Raw genomic sequence first — 23,637 nt, 5'->3', positions numbered from 1 at the left:
AAGGGCAATGCTGTCTTCGTAAATTATGATTTTTGTCATTGTGGTCATTAAAAATTTGTTATTTCAAACTTGCTATTTCAGTCCAAAAGTTTAAAATTTGCTTTACCCGTTTCTAAATTTTCATTTTCGTTACAATTTCCATCCATCTCATATAGTCATTAACAAATTTTGGACTGAAATAACATATTTAACAAACATGGACGAAAAATATGACGAAAATAAACAGATATTTTCTTTAATATTCTTTTTAGTAATATGGACATTTTGGTCAAAATCACATAAGGACTAACAATGGACAACGCTGTCTTCGTAAAGTATGATTTTTGTCATTGTGGTTATTAAAAATTTGTTATTTCAAATTTGCTATTTCAGTTCAAAAGTTTAAAATTTGCTTTACCCGTTTCTAAATTTTCATTTTCGTTACAATTTCCATCCATCTCATATAGTCATTAATAAATTTTGGATTGAAATAACATATTTAACAAACATGGACGAAAATTGTGACGAAAATAAACATATATTTTCTTTAATATTCTTTTTAGAAATATGGGCATTTTGGTCAAAATCCCATAACTACTATAAGAACAATGTACAAAACTATCTTCAATTTTGATCAACCATTTCTTTCTGCTTGAAAATTATTTTATACAAATTTTAACACAATGAAAAACGAATGGAAGGTGAGAAATAGGTGAAACAAAAAGAGGAGCAAACCCTATGCGAAATAAATAAATATGAATTAGTGTGAAATGATAGATACTACGCGAGTTTGTGTCACGTCATTATCTACCATTATTCGTCATAAAAGGATAACATTATGATGATACGTAAATATAGTTGCGTGTCACATGCACTTACATATAAATGAATATAAAATTCAGTGTCACATGCCATACAAATATATAGATATGATTTTTATCTAGCATGATTATAGATTATAGATGTGTTTGTCTAAAAAAAGTGTACTTAAAGCACAACGTTGTTATTTAAAAGGAAAATAAGAGAAATAAAATTGAATAGTTGCTCCCACATCGACACCGAGATGAAAGTTAGGCTGTTTTAAAAGATCGAGCTGAGTGATGATTATCCTCCCTTTGGGGACATCTGATATAATTGGAACGATACAGAGAATATTAGCATGGCCCCTACGCAAGGATGACACGCACAAATCAAGAAATGGTCCAAATTTTTTTTCCTGTTTCGTTTCCTCGTCTTTGCACATACCATAAGTTTTCTATTTCGTTTCGTCGTCTTTGCACAAACCATAAGTTTTTCGATCTTCTCGAGTCTGCTGTTGTTAGTTTATTATCTTCTCGTTTTTTTACGCTGAAACCCGACAGTTTACAGAGGTTATTATCTTAATGAATGTGGTAAATGTTAGCCATAGTAATCTTGAATCAACATGTTTAGTGAACAAAAAACACTTAACAATGATGTTTTTAAGCTCCTCATTATTTGAATATTATATTGTATGTGCATTTAAGATGTCGGATTGTCTGTGACAAATATATATAATTTACAAAAAGTAATTACATTAACGATCTTACATTTTTCATATCATCTAGATCATGTTTACCGGTTACAATGTTAAGTTAATCTCACATTTACTGCTAGGCTGTCAAATTTTCCACTGAACGGTTCATGTATATTGTTAATCAAGATCCTTCTTTCTAGTGTAACTAAATGTACGTTTGATAAATTATGAGGTCAGTGGTCTCTCAACAAAATAAGATATTTTCTTTAATCTCTTTTTTACTGTAGTATGGCCATATGGGCATTTTGGTCAAATTGTATAATAAAACTATAAATACAAACAAAACAATATATACACAATGTTATCTTCATAACCACCACAAACTAACCAGCCATGCACCTTCTACTACTCCATCCTACTCCAACCCACTGCTCTTACTCCGGCCACCACCACCACCACCACCTCTGGTTCCGAACATCTCACCGGAACAATATTCGCTACCTCAAATCGCTCGGCATCCTCCAACCGCAACTACTCACAACCCCTTCTCCACAAACCATCTCTCACCTCCTCAAAACCATCCAACTCTTCAAATCCAAAGGCTTCTCTGAACCCGACTTCCCAAGACTCGCATTCCTCGCCCCAAACGTCTTCGCCCCAACGTATAACCAATCCATGATCAACTCGGTTTTTAAATTCCTAACAGTCGAATTATCAACTTCACCACAAGATGCCAGAGTACTATTACTAAAAATGCCCTCAGTTACTCGAGTCAGACCCCGAGTTATGCTTAAAACCGATGTTAGAGTATTTAACAAGTTTAGGGATTACGCGGTTGAGCAAACCGACGAGTTTGAATGCGCATTTGTTGAATACAAGAGTTGACATGTTCGAAGAGAAAATGCGGTTTTTGGGGGGGTTTGGGTTTAGTAGGGAGGAATCGAGGCGGGTTTGTGGGCGGTTTCCGGCGATATTTGGGTATGGGATTGAGAATAATTTGAAGGTGAAGTATTTGTATTTGGTTAAGGATATGAAGAGAGATGGGAAAGAGGAAGTGAATAAGTTTCCACAGTATTTTGGGTTTAGTTTGGACAAGAGGATTAAGGTTAGACATTTGCATTTGAAACATAGGGTGTTGATAGTGAGGTTCCATTGAATAGGATGTTGTTGTGGAGTGATCATAGGTTTTACAAGAAATGGAAATGAAGATTATTATGCGAATTTTTACGTTATTTTACTAATCAGTCGGGGCCCCGATGGTTGAGTATTATGTGCCTTATGTTTAAGGCTTGATTTAAAACTACTATCGAGTCAGGGGTCTTATTGGAAGCAGCTTCTCTATTCCTACGGGGTAGAGGTAAGGTTGTCTACATCTTACCCTTCTCAGGCCCTACGATGGTGGGATTTATCGAGCACGATGATGATGAAGATAATCATTATGCGAATTTCGTCTAAATAGAGATTTTCGTCCTTGATTTAGTATATGTGATCATTATGAGACTGTCCAAATTTACCCTTGATTTAACATGAAAAACTAACGAGGTTAACGATTTGGATGATATTGGCAACTAATGAGAAATCTCAAGGGTCCGGTTGCAAAAAAGAAACTATTTGGACGAAAATCGCATATATAAACAAACATCAGAGAAGATTTTGGCATGTCACTCGTGTTTTTATAATACTGATTTTTATTAAAAAGAATAAAATTAAAGATTTTTATTAGTTAAAAAAACGGGCCGGTTCGTAAACAGAAGAGAAACGTAGGGCGAGTAAATGCACTTGTGGTAATACCCACGAACTTGATGGATAACGAGTAACATGTGCTCGACAGGCACAGGACATGGTTTTATAATTGGGTATTAGACGAGATTATCAAAACCATCAAACAAGTTACTGAAACATCAACATTTGTTATCGTTCGATACCAAAAGACCAACACAAAGTTTCTTATAACCACTCACCTCAATTAATGTCTACGTGACAAAAACACAAAAACGAGTAACGTTATACCTTCTCAACAAACTAGTATGTCGGATCATGTCAAATTGGCAAAAATGGTAAATAAAAGCAGACTAATTGGCTACTATGTCATGAATTGCGTCGCTAACGGATTCGTCTTCAGATCTAACTGCAAGTTTCATTGCCACTTCGTTAGAACTATCGACCCCAAATGACAGACGAACGAGTACCTTCACATTGCCTATGTATACGCCCGATAACAAGCACGAGTGTGATCTTGAGTTGGCTGCAACCACCTCAGTGCCCTGAAAATAATAATAATAATAATAAACATGGAATAAATTTTAATTTTTGCGATAATAAAGTTCTAACGGAATAGTTTAGGAGATTGTACGCGTTAGAAATCGACTTTCAACCCATTTGAAATACAAGTATAAAACACAATGCAAATCAACCCGCTCATAGGCAAATGGGCCGAAACTTTCAGCCCATTTGAGATAAAAGTATACAAACACAACCCAACTCAACCCAAGTCAACCCATTCATAGGCCCGTTTGCTATGAATAGGTCGATTTGGGTTATATTATTTACTTTTGTCTTAGATGGGTTGAAAATGCCATCCCGTTTGCCTACAAACGGGTCAATCAATCTAGGTCATGTTTATATAATTTCATCTGAAACAGGTTGAAAGTTTCGGACTTTTGGCCCATTTTGTATACACGGGTCGATTGTATGCATTAGAAATCGACTTTCTTCCCATTTGAGATGAAAGAATAAAACGCAATACAAATCAACCTACACATAGGCAAATGGGCAGAAACTTTCAACCCATTTGAGATATAAGTACAATATCACAACCCAAATCGACCCATTCATGGGCCCATTTGTCTATGAATGGGCTTGATCTTGGTCATGACTCATGATTTCATCTCAAAGGGGTCGATTTGGGTTGTGTTTTTATACTTTTATCTCAAATGGGCTGAAACCGTCTACGACATATAAAACGTACCTCACAAGGTTGCATGCCAAGAAGACTAATAACAGCATTAACAGCTTCACTCAAACTTTCTCTCGGGCCAAGCCCATATTCATCAACTCGCTCAAACTCCGGGCCCAGGCTTTCCCACGCATTTCTAAAATTAGAAACCCCAACTTTAAGCATGTAATCAGCTGCAACAATCTCCGAATCCTCAAGTTGGTATTCATCTTCGACACCATCTTCCTCGACCTCACCGGTTGATGGATCAACCTGCAAATTCCAATAAGTTCAAATATCAGATCTTTTTTCATAGTTAAATAATAAAATAAATAGCATCAGATGAGAAGTTATTAATTATTACCTCTTTAACAAGAAACTTCAAGACGTTAGAAAATCTACCGACAGCTGGGACCCCTTCAGGTTTCTCAAATGCCACAAATGTTTGACCCGGTGCATCATATGGTAGAGATATCAATGGCTTGGTTGCCACCTCAGCAAACTCTTCTGCTTCTGAAGCGTCTACAACGACGACGACCTAAAACAAATATCCATGATTAAGACGAGAGATTTTCAATTTATATTAAATTAAGATTTCTATAAATTAAACTTACATTTTCCAGTAACTGCTCGGGTATAGTATTTGTACAGTTGAACTGGAACACAACGTGTTTGTCAAATATGTGTTTCACAACATTTACTGCATATTCTGTTTCGACTTCAGTTAGCTCCACGGGGGCTGATGACTGTACATACGTCAAACCACATACAAAATCACAATAAAAAACAGGTAGCAAGTTTGTATTTTTATAAGATTATGTGGAATCAAGAGAACCTTGAAAAGATTTCCAAATGTAGAAAATTCCGGAATAGATGACAATAGATCCTCATATGCATCAACTGTGGAAACGGGGGCTGCTGCTGGTACACCGAGAGCAGTGGGCCTATTACCAGCAGGATTTCTCTCTACAGAATTGATATCAAAAGGTTCTTCTGTAGGTTCCTATATTGGCAAATAAAGTAATTAACAAACAATAAAAATGGATAAATTTGATAGACAAGATCATTAACAAAATAAAAAAAACTAAGAGCTGTTACTTACATAATTCTTCAAACTAGTTTCTAGGTTGACCAGAGGGATGTCTAGTGACCCGAAGAGAAAGTCTTTTACATCTTTATCAGTTTCAACAACCGAACCGTCTCCTCCAAGAGTGTTTAAATACAGTGTAGCCCTGTCGCGTACCTACACATAAATTGGTCAGCATATTTACTATGTACAAACAAGAAAACCTATTGCAACAAAAGGAACTAACCTCATCATCGTTATCGTACAGGCAGCGCCTCAGAAGAACGAATACACGGGGCTGCAATCAAATATATGAATTCATGTCCATATTAGTGGCAAAAATGAGATCATCCCGCCTTGTTGATATAACGATAAAAAGATGTGAGTAAAGTTACCTTCAAAGAATCAACCACCGCACCAAACTTAGCCAATGTGCTTACTGCACTGGCACGAACTGTTGCATTCTCAAGGATGACACGGTTATATATGTACCTTATGTATTTGCTAGGATCAGCAGTTTTTGGTCCCTCCACGCCGAGAAAATGTAGAATCTGATCATAAGTTTAAAGAAATTTAAGATGTTTTGTTACCTACCATAGCAAAATGTTGTGATTCTACATTTATATCAATATGCAAACAATGATTTTACATCATCATCATCATCATCATCATACTTAGTAAATCCCACCAATAGCAAGGCTATGGTAGGGTCTGAGGAGGGTAAGATGTAGACAGCCTTACCTCTACCCCGAAGGAATAGAGAGGCTGCTTCCGGTGAGACCCCGGCTCAATAGTAGTTTTGCATCAAGCCTTGGACATAAGGCATATAACACTCAACCATCGGCCGATTAGTGCATGCACACTTGTCTTTCAGCTATCAACGCCACCACATGATGCCTGATTAACCTTCCGCCACTTTTAACGTTATTATCACGAAATTAGTAAAATAGCGTCAAAATTAGTGCAATTTCACTCCCCCCCAGGGCCCACACATATATACGTTATTTTCACACACCACACATAAGTTAAAAAATTTAAATAAAAAACTGAAGTTGAATTAACTTTGAAAAAGCAGTTGCTTTTATATCAAATAGCAGACAGTGACTAGCAAAGTCATTTTCTACTCTCACCGCCTAAACCAGTATAACTTAATTATCTATACCTGTAAAAATAGCCTTTTTGGTCTTTAATGATGCTAGTTCATGTCTATCATATTATTAGACTCACTTACCTAAATTGGTTTAACTAAAAGAGTTAGGTTCACATAACCTCTGACCTGAAAATGTCTCAAAAACAACTAAACAATCGGGTCCTAACTCCTAAGTCCTGACTGATTTTACATTTTCTGCGCCTTTCTAACAGCTCACTAGACTCCTATTTACACCAATAACAGGTCTAACTACTTACCTGTGTTGATAGGTAGGTAAATTCACAGTCCTCAATGAATTCGCACAAGTGAAGAAGACCGATTTCTTTTGCATCTGGAATGTCCCTTATGAGTATCACAATTGAATCAACGATTGCTTTTTTGTACTCAAATCCACCTTCTTCCCTCAAAATATTGCTTAAGAAATTCATCCTTAAACAAAAATAAATGTTTGTGAGACACAGTCATACACTCATAATATACAGTTCACTTCTTAGTAAAAGAATTAAGACTATAAAAGTAGGGATAACATGCACATGGCCCACCCAAACCCATATACAAATAAAAAAACCTTTTAAGGCCATCCAAATATCAATTTTGTTTCATTAATATAAATTCCAAGAAAAAAACTTGTGAAGGAAATTTGTAAAACGAAAAGGTGCTCTTAAACTTTAAGCTTTTGTTATTTCTAGTATTGTGAAATGGCAAAAATACCCCTAAATATATGTATGCATGTTTTAAAAATCCATCTAGAGTTGATTCCGAGTACAAAACTACATTCGGGGGCATTCTTGTCATTTTTACAACTTTAGAAGAGAAAAGCCTTTTAATTTATAGACATTTTGTCATTCACAATGGCGGAATTGGCATAAACAAAATCAAACTGATACTTGGGAGAAATCTAAAGTTGTTTTATAACATGGGTGGCCTATGTACAGATTACCGAATAAAAGCGTATAAATATACTCACAATGATCTGTACTTGAGAGGAAACTTCAAACACAAAGATCTAATGGCATCAACCACAACAATTTTGAATTCATCAGCAATGTCTGACATGAAGTTAGTAATTTGTTTCATCAAACGGTCAACGCCTGATTCATTGCCGGTTTTCAAGAGTGTGGTAATTGCAAGGGTAGCAATGCTTCTATTTTGGTCTGAGATTAAGCTCTCCATATCAATATTACAGTTAGTTACAGCCATCGGATGGGTCATGGCAACCTAGATAATGCAGAAATATAAGATATTAGAAAAGATACGAATAGATATGTTACATAAATAGAAAAATAAATGTTTGTAACGCACATTTTTAAAAAGATAAGATTACTAACTGAGGAAAAAAACAAGAACTTGAATTTACAACTAATTACACAATTAGCACAACAGAGTTGCAGTAGAAGTAAAATTTAATTGAAGACCAATAATATACATTTTTCATGTTCATCACAAGGGAACTAAGGCAAGTCACATGAAAAAAATGCCATGGAAAACTAGCAAATAAAAAAATATTCATAACACGTAAAGGGGTAGAATGATAATTACCTTGTTTAATGTGCGAACAGCAGCGAACCGAAGTACTGGTTTAGAGGAGCTTAAGAAAAGCTGTAAAACAGTAATTGCGGGAGTTAATTCTCTACTAGTAACACCATTTAATTCGGTTATTGCCCTTGCTGTTTCTAGTATAACCATTTCTGATTTGTGGCGGAGACAACCTTCTAGATAGTCATAAAATAGGCGTTCTCCGTTTTGATTATTCATACTTGATTCTCTAATAACCTAAAAATGCATCACACATGTGACGATGAGTCAGAACTTAACCAACCAGTACCTTCTAAAAACAATATAGTGATAAACAGTACCTGACTGGTGTAACGAATCAACAGGCATTGAGCCAAAGGTGAACGCACCGAACCCCTTGTTAAGCTAGTAACTAATTTGCTCACAGCTAATCTATCGTTTTGTCTTATCTGAAAATATATCAAGTTTCTTATACAACCAGAACAGATGTTGAAAGTTTCGGGGGCGTTCGGTTTTCAATGAGAATAACGAGTATCTGGTCAGAACAGGGCTAATGTTTCATACCTGATGGAGTAGAGCAAGTGCATGAAACTGCACAAGTGCAGCCCTTGATTGAACTGCTTCTTGTACTTCATTACTCCATCTTTTCACAATATCAGGGTTTGTCTAAATAACAAAAAGATGCAAAATAATTATAGACTGTTAAAAAAAATATCATTAAAGATCAATATAGAACACTGCACAACAGAACACAATCTCCCAAATGCTTAGTTGTACCTGGAGTATATGGATACCACTGACTAAAGCTGCACTGGCAACCACAGGATTCTTGTCAACGACAGCTTGCTTTAAGTACCTCTCAATTTGAGTAAGAAGTGTTGCATCTGTAATACGGCATAAAACGCGGATTGCATTTGCTCGATACACATCGGTTTTGCTATTCATATCCTTCATGAGTGAGCTTGTGACCATGATAACCTTTTGGTGAACAAGAATAACATGTCATTCAAACATTAATGTATCAAGATTGAGTGAGCAAAGAAAGGAATACAGTTATCCTATAATAACCTCATCAGAAGAGGGTGAGAGCTCCTTTATAATCAAATAAACCATTCTTCTTAAACCGACATCTTTAGACTGGAAAAGTTTTGTCACGGAAAAGAAGACTTCTGTGGCTTCAACCTACATTGAAAAACATTAACAGAAAGTCAAGATATGAAATCTATGTTAAGTATAACAAACATATCTTTTCATCTGTAATTAGCCATGTGGCATGTAACACTTCCATAAACTTTAAGCACATGATTATCCACAATTCCACAGAAATACTTAGAACTAAGAGTATAAGATAAGATATCTAGTAATAACACTACTTGTTTAGTTAAATTGTAAAAATTGTATGCTGGAAATGTTTTGTTTCAGTTAGTTTAGATGCAAAAAAATACACAACCAAAAGTAAATTATTGCAGGATTTAGAAACACGTTCTGGTGCCCATATTACAAGAACCCCCCCCCCCCCCCCAAAAAAAAAAAAAGAAAGATCCACAGATAGAAACGTTTGTGTTGCAACGTGAAAAGAGAATATCTAAGGCATCATATATAAGCTTGTCCATATTAAAAGTGGAAGGTTCCAAAAGGGATTTAAGACATAAACTAGAGATGAAAACCCACCCCATATCTGTTCCTTGATCCTTAGGTGAATTTTGTGACATGATCGAACTATCTAAAGCATGAACCTATCTATAAATCTGTATACAAGTTGATGTGGTCCATTTAGACTTTCAAGTTTAAACAGGCTTGAGAATGAAACCTGACCTTTGTGAAGGTTTCCCCTTGATTTAGAAGATAAAGCAGCTTTGTAATAACCTGACAACAGAAAGATAAATCACATTTGTAAGAATCAAACAATCCTAATAGCAAGAATCAGATGAGATGAACAAAATAGTCACCTGTGAACACCTCCTTGAATCTAGCTGAGAATCATTGAAGACCCTGGCTTCTTGAAGAACTGCTCCCTTCTCAATTCCGAGAAAGGGAGAGTACTCTGCAGCAAATAACAAAGAAATCACATATCAAATACAAAAAACATAGTTTAAGATCGGTAACTGAGATTGAAAGATCTATATCATCTTCCACTTGCGGTGCGCACATATGATGTATATATGTGTGAACCCTCGGGTGGGCAAAAGTGAAATTGCACTAATTTTGACGTTATTTTACTAATCTCGTGAAAATAACGTTAAAAGTGACGGACGGTTAATCAGGCATCATGTAGTGGCGTTGATAGCTGAAAGATAAGGGTACATGCACCGATCAGCCGGTGTCCCGATGATTGAGTGCTATGTGCCTTATGTCCAAGGCTTGATGCAAAACTACTATTGAGCCGGGGGTCTCACCGGAAGCAGCCTCTCTATCCCTATGGGGTAGAGGTAAGGCTGCCTACATCTTACCCTCCTCAGACCCTACCATAGCTTTGCTATTGGTGGAATATACTGAGTACGATGATGATGATGATGATGATATCATCTTCCACTTATTTAAAGTGTGTAGATTATACATGCCTGTCACATATGCTTGTGAACTGGATTTGCCTAGATGTGCACATATAATACTTCTTTAGTACCTTATCATCTAGGCTTAAATCGCAATGATCTAAAAGCTGGATTATAGTCTCATCTAGGGGTGAACAAAAACCGAACCTTTCCAAAAAACTGACTAAACCGAACCGAAATTAACCGAAAATCGGTTACAGTTTTTTTTTTTTTTTTTGTACCGTCGGTTAACCCAATTAACCAAACTGAACCATTCATATTTTCACATATTTCTAGCTTTTATACCTCTATTATGTTAAGTTAAAATTTTATCCCAAGTTTGGAGTTGGTTATAAGCCGATCTATTAAGTATTAACCAAACCAAACTTCTCATCAATGCTCTCTGAATCAGTCATACAAGAATACGTAAACCTAATTCATGTATGTCAAGACCATTGCATCCAAAACCTACCAGATCAACTGATCAGATAGTTTTGAGCGCATACTGAATATCTCAACTAAGATTACAGTAACGCCACAGCTGAAATGAAATTAAATCTAAAACTATTAGGTAACATAATAAAGAAATCATATATCAAACGCAAAACAATTTAGGTTAATATTCCATAATTCAATAACTATTGGGTAACTGAAGTTCAAAGATCTATATCATCTTCCACTTATTTGAAGTGTGTAATTTATCCATGCCTATAGGATATGCTTGTGAACTAGATTTGTCTGGATGTGCACATACATCATTTATCTAATATATTATCATCTAGGTTTAAATCACAATTATCTAAAGCTGGACTACAGTATCAATCGTATAAGAAGACCTAAACCTATATCATCTTCCACTTATTTAAACTGTGTAATTATGTTATTATGCCTATAGAATATGCTTGTGAACTGGATTTTGCCTAGATGTGTACAAACATCATTTCTGTAGTATCTTATCATCTAGGCTTAAATCAAAATGATCTAAAAGCTGGAATATAGGTTCACCAATGCCCTCTGAATCAGTCCTACAAGAAGACCTAAACCTAATTCATGAATGTCAAGACTGTTACATCCAAAGCCTACCAAACACCAACTAATCAAACAGTTCTAAGCAATTTCTGATCACCTAATATTATTGCAACGGCATAGCAGAAATGAAACTAAACCTAGACTGAAACTGTAAGTCATCTAATTCGCGTAATTAAGCCATACAAGAAGACCTAAACCTAAGTGATGAATGTCAATACCGCCATTACATCCAAAGCCTACCAGATCACCTAATCAAACAGTTCTAAGAAAATTCTAATCATCTCAACTAATATTCTCGTCACTATATAACGGAATTGAAATTAAACATTTAAACCTAAACCTAAACCTAACTCATGAATGTCTATTGTCTAGTTCGTTACATCCAAAGCTTACCAGATCAACTGATCAAACAGTTATAACTTCTAAGCAATTTCTAATCACCTCAACTAAAATTATCGTAACAATATAGCGGAACTGAAGGTAAACCTAAACCTAACTCGCGAACGTCAATATCGTTACACCCAAAGCCTACCGGATCAACTAATCAAACAGTTCTAAGTAGCTTCTGATCATCTCAACTAATATATCATAACGATATAGCGGAACTGAATGTAAACCTAAAGCTTATTACATCCAAAGCCTACCGGATCAACTAATCAAACAGTAATCGCAGTTTGTGATCATCTCAACTAATATTATCGTAACGATATAGCACAACTGAATGTAAACCTAAACCTTATTACATCCAAAGCGTGCCAGATCAACTAATCAAACAGATATTGCAGTTTCTGATCATCTCAACTAATATATTATCGTAACGATATAGCACAACTGAATGTAAACCTAAACCTTATTACATCCAAAGTGTACCAGATCAACTAATCAAACAGAAATTGCAGTTTCTGATCATCTCAACTAATATTATCATAACAACATAGCGTAACTGATATTAAACCTAAAACCGAAATTAATAATCTAATTCTCGGCAACTGTATCGATGAAATTGAAACGTTACATCCAAAACCTACTGGATCAACTAATCAAACAGCTCTAAGCAGTTTCTGATCATCTAACCTAACATTAGCGTAACGATATAACCGAACTGAAATTAAACCTAAAACTGAAACTAATCGCGTAATTAATAATAAGACGAACAATTATAATAACTGTATCGACGAAATTAAACGAACGATTATGAGAAATAGTGAGGAATTGAACGGAACTGAGAGATGCGTAACGTACCGTCTTCGTCACGATCGTCGTCTTTCTTCATGTACTGAGCCATTGAAGAAGATGTGTGTGTGTGTGTGTGTGTAATTGAAGGTTTTGCTAATGGAACGATGGATGAGGTGGCAGTTGCAGATCCTTGAGTCTGTTCGATGCTTTTGTGATGAGTGAAGTTTGATTTCCTTTTTAAGGGTTTGAGCTTAATAAAATAATATAAATAAAATATGATGGGTTTTTTTGTAAGGCTTAGATTCTCATTCACTATTTTAGATTCCCACACACCATTTTTTTCTTATTCGCATTGTATAACATCTGAGTCGTGTTAGTTTGGTCGGACGTTATCGGTCATTGTTTGTAGTGTCTCGGATAAGCCAATGCTGGCCGTATAGAAATTTTTTGTACACGAATTTTTGATGACTATATACTTATGTGATTTGTGACTCTTATATTTATGACGCCATCGTTCGGACATGCACCATATTTTTTTAGCAATTTTAGCCGCTCTCTTTTTCGACCCTTTCATGTTTTGTTTCGCTTACATAGAATTATGTTTTATACTGAAAGGTTGAATATTATAATAAAATAAATTGTCTATTAAAATTTACATAACATACATGGCTAAGTAATTTGAAGTTGTACCTCGAGAACCTTCGTTTAAGATTATATGTTACACCTTACAATATTCCATACACAATAATCACTCAACAATTAAGCGTACAACAAAACATTTGGCCAAAACAACATACTGATAAACATCTGGTCCATATACATGAAAATAAGTTTTCTACACGGCCCGTATAGAGGTTTTATGGTGTACCAGGTGCTATACAAGCAATTAAATGTCTATAAGGCTCATATAGGTCTATACGGTCGTATAGGCTACAAAAAGCTGTTTTTTTTGTCCTCTTCGTACACTTGTCAGTCATGTGTAACCTATACGGTGAGGCCTACACGAGCCGTATAGGGGTGTCCAGTCAGCTTGGGGGTGATGTATGAGGATCACATCCCGCCTTACGTCAACAAACAAAGAATTGTTTAGATACTCCGTATTGAGGTGATCCTATGGCAAAAGACCACTGTCAGCTGACCCAACCCGGACATACGTAGCCCTTAAGCGCCACCAAATTATCTCCAATTTCGAAGAAAACTCATACGTCCAAAGACCCACCGGTGGTAAACCCGAACACCCTCGGAATCGAACCAGTGATCACAAAGATCCTGGTTTTCCTTCATTGAGTCACCCGTGTTCTCCCCAAAGTATTGTTTGTGGAGATCGAACCTCAGTCTCCATTGAAGACATCTTGTTTCCTATCACTACACCACGTTAGAAAGGAACGTTGGTTGTAATTTGTAAACATAAAAAGACAATAACACAAATAATTTTTTGTTTTAAGGTTTCTTTAACAATGAAACTAGTGATTTATTTGAGTTTGATATTTCTTTCATGTATGATGTTTTTTTGTGTATTACATGTTTATCTTTATTACAAGCCAATGTATAATATGAGACATACACTCATGTGAGAATTGCATAATCCACCACAATTTTTATTAATGGCCCTTAAAATAAGTCTCTAAATTATGCTCCAAACTATTTTGTTAATGGAAGTTCTTTGAAAAATTCAACAATACACTCAATGATCAATGCCTAGACAAGGTCTTAAACTCACACCAAACCACTTGGATCTTTTGTAAACTACGCGGTTTTAGATTTTTAAGCCAACCATTAAAGAAAGAAAGCCTAAACCGCACACTGGTTTAGACCACAGTTCACAAGTTTCTTTACAACAAGGTCCACAAATACATTGGTTGCTATACATGTGTAAAGACTGTACATAGATTGCAACAATACGACGTCAGAGTCACATTAACATCACAATGGAAAAATTGCCAATAAGACTTCGGATCTCTGAAACAATATTTTAAAACGAGTCATCGTTGTTCACACGTCAAATGACCATTATACCCTCTATTTCGAAAATATTCAGTACAAACACGACATCTTTGTTTTGCGAAGATACCCGCAAGACATCAACGGCACAGGAAGGCTGCTCGAAATTTTTTTGCTAAGTTAATTACTTAGCTAAAATTACAAATTTACAAACAAATTTTAAAAAGTTTATGTAGCCATACAACATACAATACCTACCCATACCTTAATAAGATAATGATAATTAAGTCTGAATGAACCCTAAGTTGTCCTTATAACTAAATAACACACCCACACCTACCAGCTACCACTCACATGATCCGCACGCCCAGTTACTTCATTGCTTGGTTGTTTCCTGCAACTGTTGCGGGCCCCATTGGGTTAGAAACCATTGGGTTAGAAAAAGGAGGTACGGGTCCCATCATGGGCCTCGAAAGTGGCGGTCTTTGAGGGGTCATGGTCATTGGATTCAGATTTGGATTTGGAGGCCTTTGTAATGGATGTCCCGCCATGGGCCTAGAACCAGCAGCACCCGACATCCCCAAACGGGTTGCGATTATCTGGGCCCGTTCATGGTAAAGTCTCTGTTTTGACCTTTCTAATTGTTCTCGGGCCCGTGATACTACACCATCCATCTCGGTAAAAAAAGCCAGCTTTGTCTCCAACTTGTGCAACTGTAGTACAAATTTATTATTACATAATCTATATATGATGTGGCAAATTTAGCCAATAGGTTATTGACACCTCACCTGTTTTTCCACCAATGATGTTGCCAGCTGGCGAATCTGGTCTTCTTCCTGATCTGCTAAAAACTTAGCCTTAACTGCAGCAGCTGAGATGGCGGTAACAGCTGCACGTGTCAGTTTAGCCATAACTGGATCATCTTCAGTGTCTGAAGCCTTTTTGTCCTCGTTTTTAGCGTCTTTCGGTTCTGTGACCACTATATCAATAAACATAAACCAACAAATTAAATTAAATAAGATTTTATTTGTAAGTTGTAAATGTAACAACTAACCTGAATTTGATGTGTTTTCAGCCAGTGTAGATGGGGGTAATTCCGTCTTTTCTGTCATCTCGTCTTTTGGAGCTTCAGTTGACTCAGAGACTACTAACCCTAACTCTGGCCCACCATCAGCAGACCCTTCAGTTTCCTTTTTGGAATCTGAAGGAATCTCCGCTTTATCCGGTTGCTTATTTGTTTCTTCGGTAATAGCCGGTTTTTCAGGCGCTGAATCCTTGTCTTTCTTTGAACCCTTTCTTCGTGTGCCAGCGGTTTTTCCTTTTTTGGAAACCGTCGCTTCTGCTGTAACTGTTTCTTCTTTTTTCTCATCAGAAACTGATTGTTTTTCTGTTTTGTTCTTGTTTTCAGTTACTGTCATGTCTTCCTTTTCTTCTTTCTCCTTATTGGAAGAATCGGTCTTCTCTTTCACGGCTTCTTGATCTACGACTACTTGCACATCTCTGCACATACATATTAAGTGTTAGTTATTTTCAAAGGTAGGGTGGCAATTTCCGTCACGACACGAAAAAAGGCAGCTTTTGGGTTGGGGTATCTAACCGTTTAAAAAACGGGCCGTGTTTGGGTTAGCCTGTTTAATTGAACAGGCCGTGTTCAGGTTAACCGCCAACCTGTTTACGTAAAGAAGTGGACCCACTAACCCGTTTACCCCATTTTTAGAGCCCACCAACTCAATTAACATGTGTACACCTTAGTTATCACCCACCGACCCATTTGACACTTTAGATATTTGGGTTAAACGGGTCATGTTCGTTACGCTTTTAAGTGTGTGGAGGTTACTGGTTAGGGCTGATGTTTTTGACATGAAAAAAATATATGGATCGCGTTCGGGATGAACAATTCAACCTGCCAGCCTGAAACCCGACACAACTGAGACCAATAAATAGGCCTGCAAAAATATATGGACACCGACCCGTTCAACCCGCCAACCTGCAAAGTTGGTTGGTTTCCAACGTTAACCATTGAATAAACTAGTTCAACATATGAATTTAGCCTGCTTAATAGATAGATCAAGACTCAAAATGGCATTCTCAGCAAATAAACAAGTTAAGGGATATAACCGATGCAAAAATAAAAGTGAAGGAACTAAACCATTAAAATGTTGAAAGTTGGTTTTGTTCAACATTAACCTTTAATATAATATAAAAGTGGTTCAAAGCATGATTAACACTTTCACCAACCTTTTTTAAGGTTATAAATTTGGTGCATTTGCCGCATTATCACAGTAAAAACATGACCCAAATCGGTCCATTTTCAAGTAAATTAGTTGAAACCACCAACTTCAGTAATACTCTTTTAACTGGTAACTAAATATAAATCTAAAAATTTATTGACCTGTCTGTGTCATCTGTTTTTTTAGTTTCATCTGTAGGATCTTCTAGAACAAAGGAATGCCTTGCAGACAGCTGCAAACCCGTGCCACCCTTAGACACAGATTTCAGAGACGTGCGGGCTGATGCAGTTACAACATTCGGTTTCACAAGCCGAGTGAAAAATGATGCCTGAAAAAGAAACATTAAACAAAGTAAGCAACTCAAGAAAACACGAAGCGTATCAGAAACCCCCCCTCCTTAAAAAACAAAATAATTGAACTTACCATTGCCATGACAGGGTTACCAGCATCAGCAAAGCTGAGTTTCTCATCAACAGACCCCACAGGATCAAACGCTTCTTTTAATGCTTTCACTGCGATATTCACACCATTTTCCTCATTATCTTTTAACTTACTATTATCCGCAGATTCCGAAATCTCTATTGGTTGATCATTGTTAGACTTTGGATCCTCCGTTTCTTTCGTATCTTGTGAATCACCATTCTCCTTGTCTACTTCCATTTTGTCATCGCTTTCCTGTTGACTTTGACCAGCTTCTTTCTTCACGTCATCAGGATTTTTTGTATCTTTCTTTTCGTCATCAGGATTTTTCGTATCTTTCTTCTCATCGTCAGGACTTTTCGTATCTTTCTTCTCATCATCAGGACTTTTTGTATCTTTCTTATCATCTTCATCATCACAATCCCGAAATGCGTCTTCAATCGGCATTTGAAGAAAATGTAGAATACACTGAGCTTTTGTCTTTGTTGCAACATGTTCAGCAATCTCGTTCCAGTTTTCATTGAAAAGTTGCAAGGCTTCTAGAAGAAGTAGCGTTTCTTGATCGGTCCACGTTCCGCTACTTGCGCCCGCAGCATCACCAGGCTCCATGAGAATGAAGTCAGACGGGGCCATATCAGAGTCGAACTTGCCCTCATTGAAGCATTCAGTACATAAGTCAAAATCTGCCTGCCTAACAGAAACTGAATCAACATAAAACAGACAAATGTGACTCATTCATGTATGTGTACATACATGGAACATGTTTTCCAGTTTATCACATGCATAATTATCTTCCATTTTTTAGTCTACAGAGAAAAAGATTTCTTTTTTTATCTTCGAAGACCTACAATTCTTTATAGGGATCCCTTCTGTATATTATAAATTATAATATATTCTTGTTTTTTAATATCTTTTCACTTTATAAAAGATCCAGATTATACACAAATTAGGATTCCATTATTGTAAGAGATGAAACCTTTGTAACTTACATTACATGTATAAATCAAAGATTACATGTGTATGTGTTCATGGAGAATAAAAGTTCATAGCTTTTTTCAAAATGTGTGCAGAAGAATACATGGAGTTATCTTTTTAGCTCCCTTATGCTACAGTTTATTAGTTTCACTTTTATAATAATTTACTTAACCAGTAACTAATGATGATATTTAATAATACTTTATTCATAAAACCACGCCGCATGTTGGGCTATTACAAAAACTTGCTCACGCTTGAAAAACAAAACTAACTTCTATTTGAAAAACTATCAGTAGGCACCATTTGGTATAATAGCATGAATAGCATACAAACATTAGAAAGCATATCAGACTATTGTGATAAACTCAACTGATTTGGAGCTAAAAAGAAAAAAACAGACCTGCTTCTGACAGTGGTAACGTTTACGAGAGCAATCAGCTGCACATGAATTGCAGTGATACTCAACAGATGGTCCCTCGGGATATGCTGAGTCATCAACTATTATGGATTCAGGTAATCGGTATGGAATTGCAGGCGTTGCTAAACTACTCTTCAGTACAGCTGGAGAGCACGATTGGCCCGAATCAAAGTCATAAAGTTTCTGTATCAATGAGTTGACTTTTGCAGCTTCTTCGGTATCACCCACTGAGTTAACAGTATCTGGTTCAGGGAGTGGATGGTAATTGATCAGCCCCCAATAGTCTAAAAACTCCATCACCTCCTTTTTAGCATTCAATTCTCCAACTGATATCTCAGAAAGATCTTTTTCTTCTATCAGAGTGTTGGGATTTTCATGAAATCTTTTCATGATTGCGTTTCGAATTTCCATGTAACTTTCACAAGTCCGATTCTCCAATTTTCCATTGAAGAAAGAAGGCAATGCTTTCTCCTCCAATGGATGGATTTTTGTCCATGAAAACCAACCTGCAAAACCCACAACGTGTCAGTTTACAGTAGATAATTCTTATGTGATTAACCACTAGCTATATTCAATAACAAAATCTACACAAATAGAGCATGAAACAAACAAAAGACTACTGCTCCAATGTCTCAAATTAGTCAAATACGTACTGAAAATTAAAAATGTCAAGTTTGCATATCCTCTTCACTGATTCTAGCAATAAAAAAAGGTGAGCATATCTTAATAATGCCAGCATAGCCAATACTATTGCCAAAACTCAAGATATCGGTACCCCTATTCATAAAAAAAAATAATCTCCAATGACTGAAGTAAAGTAGTTACTGTTATGATAGTTACCAGTGTGTTACTAACAGCTTTTATTAGGTTTCTCACTTGTATATTAATTACAATCTAATTGCATTCAGTTATATTCTAAGTCCAGTCTCTTTTACAGTCACCGAATATTTCTTTCTCAGCTGAAATATGGTCATTTTTCAAACTTGAGTTATGTCTGCAAATTGCAAAGAACTTCTATTAACAAGTGACTAACTGGCTATATTAATAAAGCTTCATATTTCCTAATAGCTGCATTACCATTAACCAACAAATCAATCCTGTATACTGAAACATCAGAGTTTTAAATTTCAACATCTAGATCATAATCCAATATTATATTCTCTTTTGACTTTAAGAGCCCGAACTTAACTGTAACAACTACTAAAGCCTAGTGGCAGTGTATGCGCACTAAGAGCTAAAAAAGAATTCATATTTTCTGATAGCACAAGTGCATAACCATTAACCAACACAACAATCCTGAATACTGAAACATCAGAGTTTGGAAAATCCATCATTATATTCCTCTTTTGACTCTAGAAGCCCCATATTTTACCGTAACAGCTACTAAAACTTAGGCAGTGTATGCACATTAAAAAACTAGAACTAAAAATCAAATTTAATAAAACTTTTCTACAATTAACACAAGTAATTTGCACAAGCTGCATTCAGTTACCAGCAGAATTTGGCACAACATGCACATTATCATCAGAGTTTTACATATCAGCATCTAAATCACAATCTACTATTATATTCCCTCTCTTGACTCTAGAAGCCCTTAATTTTACTGCAACTACTAAACCCTAAAAAGTGTATGCACATTGACAACTGAAAAATCAAAATTAATTAAGCTTTTCCACTATTATAACAACCAATTTCCACAAGCTACATTCACTCACCAGCAGAATTCGGTACAACATGAACATCATCATCACAAGATTTTATAGCATCTACATAACAATCAGTATTCTAAAAATCATGATTAGTCACACTATCGCTAATCGGTATGCTACTGATTTGATTTTACCTAATCGGACCAACAAATCGGTAGTCCGTCAAAGCCAGTCCAAATCGTTCAAATTCCGTTCAATTGTTCAAAATCTTTGAAGTAGTTGAAAAACTATACTTATTAATCCAATCCAAATAATAAGTTTGACCAAATTATATATAAAATTTTGAAAAATGTTGTGTGTGTATATGCATATGATTTTAGAAAACTACAGTTTTAATTCCAATACAATTGCTACTTGGTACCCCCACCGCCCAGCGAGTTCTACTATAAACCCCTAAGCTTACTGTAACAACTACTACTAAACCCTAAGCAGTGTATGAAAATTAAAAAACTAGAATTTTATAACTAAAAATACAAATTTAATCAAACATTTCCACATAAATTTCCAATCCGATTGCTAATCGATACTCCACTCCCGACTAGAGCCTAACGAGTCCTACAACACTGATGACAATCCACTATTATAGTCTCTTTTAACTCCACGAACCCCTAATTTTACTATAACAGTTACTAAACCCTAAGCAGTCTACCCACATTAGAAACCAAAAACACAAAATCAATTAAACTTATTCTAAAATTAAAACAAGTAATTTCAACAAGCTACATTCACTCACCAACAAAATTAGATACAACATGAACCTCATCATCACAAGATTTTATAACATCTACATAATAATCAGCGTTCTAAAAATCGTGATTAATCAACAATTAAACGTCTCTATAATCGGTATGCTACCGATTTGATTTTACCTAATCCGACCAACAAATCGGCAGTCCATCAAAGCCGAACCAAATTCAAATTTCAGTCAAATTGTTCAAAATCTTTCAAGTACTTGAAAACCTATACTTATACTAATCCAATCCGATTAATAACTTTGAAAAACTATATATAATTTTTTAATAAAATTATGGTGTGTGTGTGTATGATTTTAAAAAATTACATACAAATTCCAATCCGATTAATCTCTAATCAGTACCCCACCACCCAAATAACACCCAGCGAGTTCTACAACACTGATCATAATCCAATGTTACGTTGTAGAAACCCCTAATTTTACTGTAACAACTACTAAGCCCTAGGCAGTGTATGAACATTAAGAACTAGAAACAAAAAATCAATTAAACATTTCCACAATTAAAACAAACAATTTGCACAATCTACATTCACTCACCGGCAGAATTCGGTACAACATCAGCGTTATCATCAGAGTTTCAAATATCATCTAATCACTCTTTTGACTCTAGAAACCCCCAATTTTACTGTAACAACTACTAAACCGCAACCAATCTATCCACATTAATCAAAAACTAATAAAACAAAATCAATAAAACATTTCTACATTTACAACAGCCAATTTCCACAATCTGCATTCACTCACCTGCAAATTCGGTACAACATGAACATTATAATCATGAGATTAATCCCTATTTACCGCTGGTCGGTACCCCACCGCCCAACGAGCACCTGACAAGTTCTACAACACTGATCATATAATTTTACTGTAACAACAACTACTAAGCCATAATTTAATTAAACAATCCACATTGACTCGCCAGCCAAATTCAGTTATTGATAACTAAACATAATTAACCGACCATTCACTTATAGTTAGTGTGTCTCCGTTAACCGACTTTAACAAAATCAATTAAACATTTCCACATTTACTCACCAGTCGAATTCGGTTATTGACTTATTGTTAACTAAATATGATTAACCGACCATTCAGCTATAGTTAATGTGACTCACCAGCCAAATTCTAATCTGATTAGTCCCTGTTAATCGCTAGTAAGTACCCCACCGCCCGATCAACGCCTAACGAGTTCTATACACATTAAAAATCAATTAAACAAATTCAATTAACCAATTTCCACATTCCACATTTACTCACCAGCCGAATTCGGCACCACATGAACACTCTCCCCTCTATTCTTAATAACATCATACTCCTTCTCCACTTTCTTCTCCACCGCCTCCCACGCCTCGCGTCTCGCATTCAACTCCTCCTCCACCTTCGCCGCAACCTTCGCCGCCAACACCTTCCCTTCTCCTTCACCATCTCCACCACTCACCTCCACCGCCTCCCAAAACGACGCCGTTTCCGCATAATTCGGCTGTAACCTAGCTCTCGTCAACGGTCCGTTATGGATCGGAGAAAACAACACCGGCGAAGGCTTCTCTCGCGTCTGACGCTTCGACGATGATGCTGTAGGTGGAGTCGATGCGTTCGTGTTGCTGAAATTCGATGATTTGCGCTTCACGCCGCGCCGCCGTGACGGTTGTGGTGGTTCCGATGACGACGGTGGTGCTGAGTCAGCAGCGGTGGCCGGTGGATTGTGGTTTTGGTCCATTTTTAGGGTTTGGAACGGACACGAAGATCTGCAGACTACACAGACTGTACACACCAATATTGATGTGTTATTGTGTGCGTTGCGGTTCACCGTTGTTACGGTGTTCCGCGTTAGTATCTGCCTTAGATGGACTGTGTCTTACATCTGACGGACGTGAAAATTTCATTTTAGAAAAACTAATAAAGTGTAACTTCAATTTAAGGTCGTTTGTTGGTGAGTAATTCGAGCCAAGCTCGAGCCTAGCCGAGCTTTTACTTGGCTCGGCTCGTTTACACCTCTACCTTCAACGCATCCTGCATTAAGGGAGAGCAAAAGCTGAATCAATAAACGAAATTAACCATAACCAAATAGAATCGACGGTTATTGTTAACTAAATATGATTAATTGACTATTTGATTATGATTAACTGAATTAACCATAACCAAATAAAACCGACTTTAACCGAACCGAATTGAACATTATATGTTTATGTTTTTTTCAAATTTTGTACTTTTTTTATCTTTGTTAAAGCACTTAAATTTATGTTGCAACTATTTGAAAACATGGCCTGGAATCGACATATTTCAGTTTCAAAATTTTATAATTGAGTTTGGAATATT

At 36.2% G+C, this 23,637-nt stretch overlaps 2 protein-coding genes, 1 non-coding gene and 1 pseudogene across 3 annotated transcripts; 2 read left to right on the top strand and 2 right to left on the bottom strand.

The window, feature by feature from the left end:
- The first annotated feature begins 1,088 nt into the window (after positions 1 to 1,088).
- On the top strand, positions 1,089 to 1,191 carry LOC143583146 (U6 spliceosomal RNA). Its single transcript, XR_013144106.1, has one exon. It is a non-coding gene; the product is annotated as a U6 spliceosomal RNA (small nuclear RNA).
- Positions 1,192 to 1,867: 676 nt separating this feature from the next.
- LOC143583137 (transcription termination factor MTEF1, chloroplastic-like) lies at positions 1,868 to 2,680 on the top strand (annotated as a pseudogene).
- A 696-nt stretch (positions 2,681 to 3,376) lies between these two features.
- LOC143583127 (coatomer subunit gamma-2-like) lies at positions 3,377 to 13,036 on the bottom strand. The gene is made up of 18 exons (XM_077065522.1): positions 12,943 to 13,036; positions 10,090 to 10,184; positions 9,956 to 10,006; positions 9,209 to 9,322; positions 8,918 to 9,118; positions 8,705 to 8,806; positions 8,482 to 8,589; positions 8,165 to 8,398; positions 7,593 to 7,843; positions 6,883 to 7,054; positions 5,871 to 6,026; positions 5,723 to 5,773; positions 5,512 to 5,652; positions 5,245 to 5,412; positions 5,024 to 5,155; positions 4,774 to 4,947; positions 4,443 to 4,682; positions 3,377 to 3,738 (listed from the first exon to the last, which is right to left on the bottom strand). Exons 1-18 carry the CDS (start codon positions 12,983 to 12,985, stop codon positions 3,547 to 3,549), a joined length of 2,625 nt encoding a protein of 874 aa, XP_076921637.1. The 5' UTR covers positions 12,986 to 13,036; the 3' UTR covers positions 3,377 to 3,546.
- A 2,001-nt stretch (positions 13,037 to 15,037) lies between these two features.
- Positions 15,038 to 23,038, bottom strand: LOC143583128 (SWI/SNF complex subunit SWI3D-like). The gene is made up of 7 exons (XM_077065524.1): positions 22,579 to 23,038; positions 18,844 to 19,367; positions 17,472 to 18,155; positions 17,210 to 17,376; positions 15,872 to 16,317; positions 15,606 to 15,796; positions 15,038 to 15,530 (listed from the first exon to the last, which is right to left on the bottom strand). Exons 1-7 carry the CDS (start codon positions 23,036 to 23,038, stop codon positions 15,189 to 15,191), a joined length of 2,814 nt encoding a protein of 937 aa, XP_076921639.1. The 3' UTR covers positions 15,038 to 15,188.
- Positions 23,039 to 23,637: the final 599 nt, after the last annotated feature.

Source organism: Bidens hawaiensis, unplaced genomic scaffold, assembly GCF_021521415.1.
Source record: "Bidens hawaiensis isolate Kalapana, Puna unplaced genomic scaffold, B.hawaiensis_p1.1 tig00032146_1, whole genome shotgun sequence".
In the NCBI taxonomy this organism is placed as follows: Eukaryota; Viridiplantae; Streptophyta; class Magnoliopsida; order Asterales; family Asteraceae; genus Bidens; species Bidens hawaiensis.
This window is presented reverse-complemented; position numbering and strand designations above follow the sequence as displayed.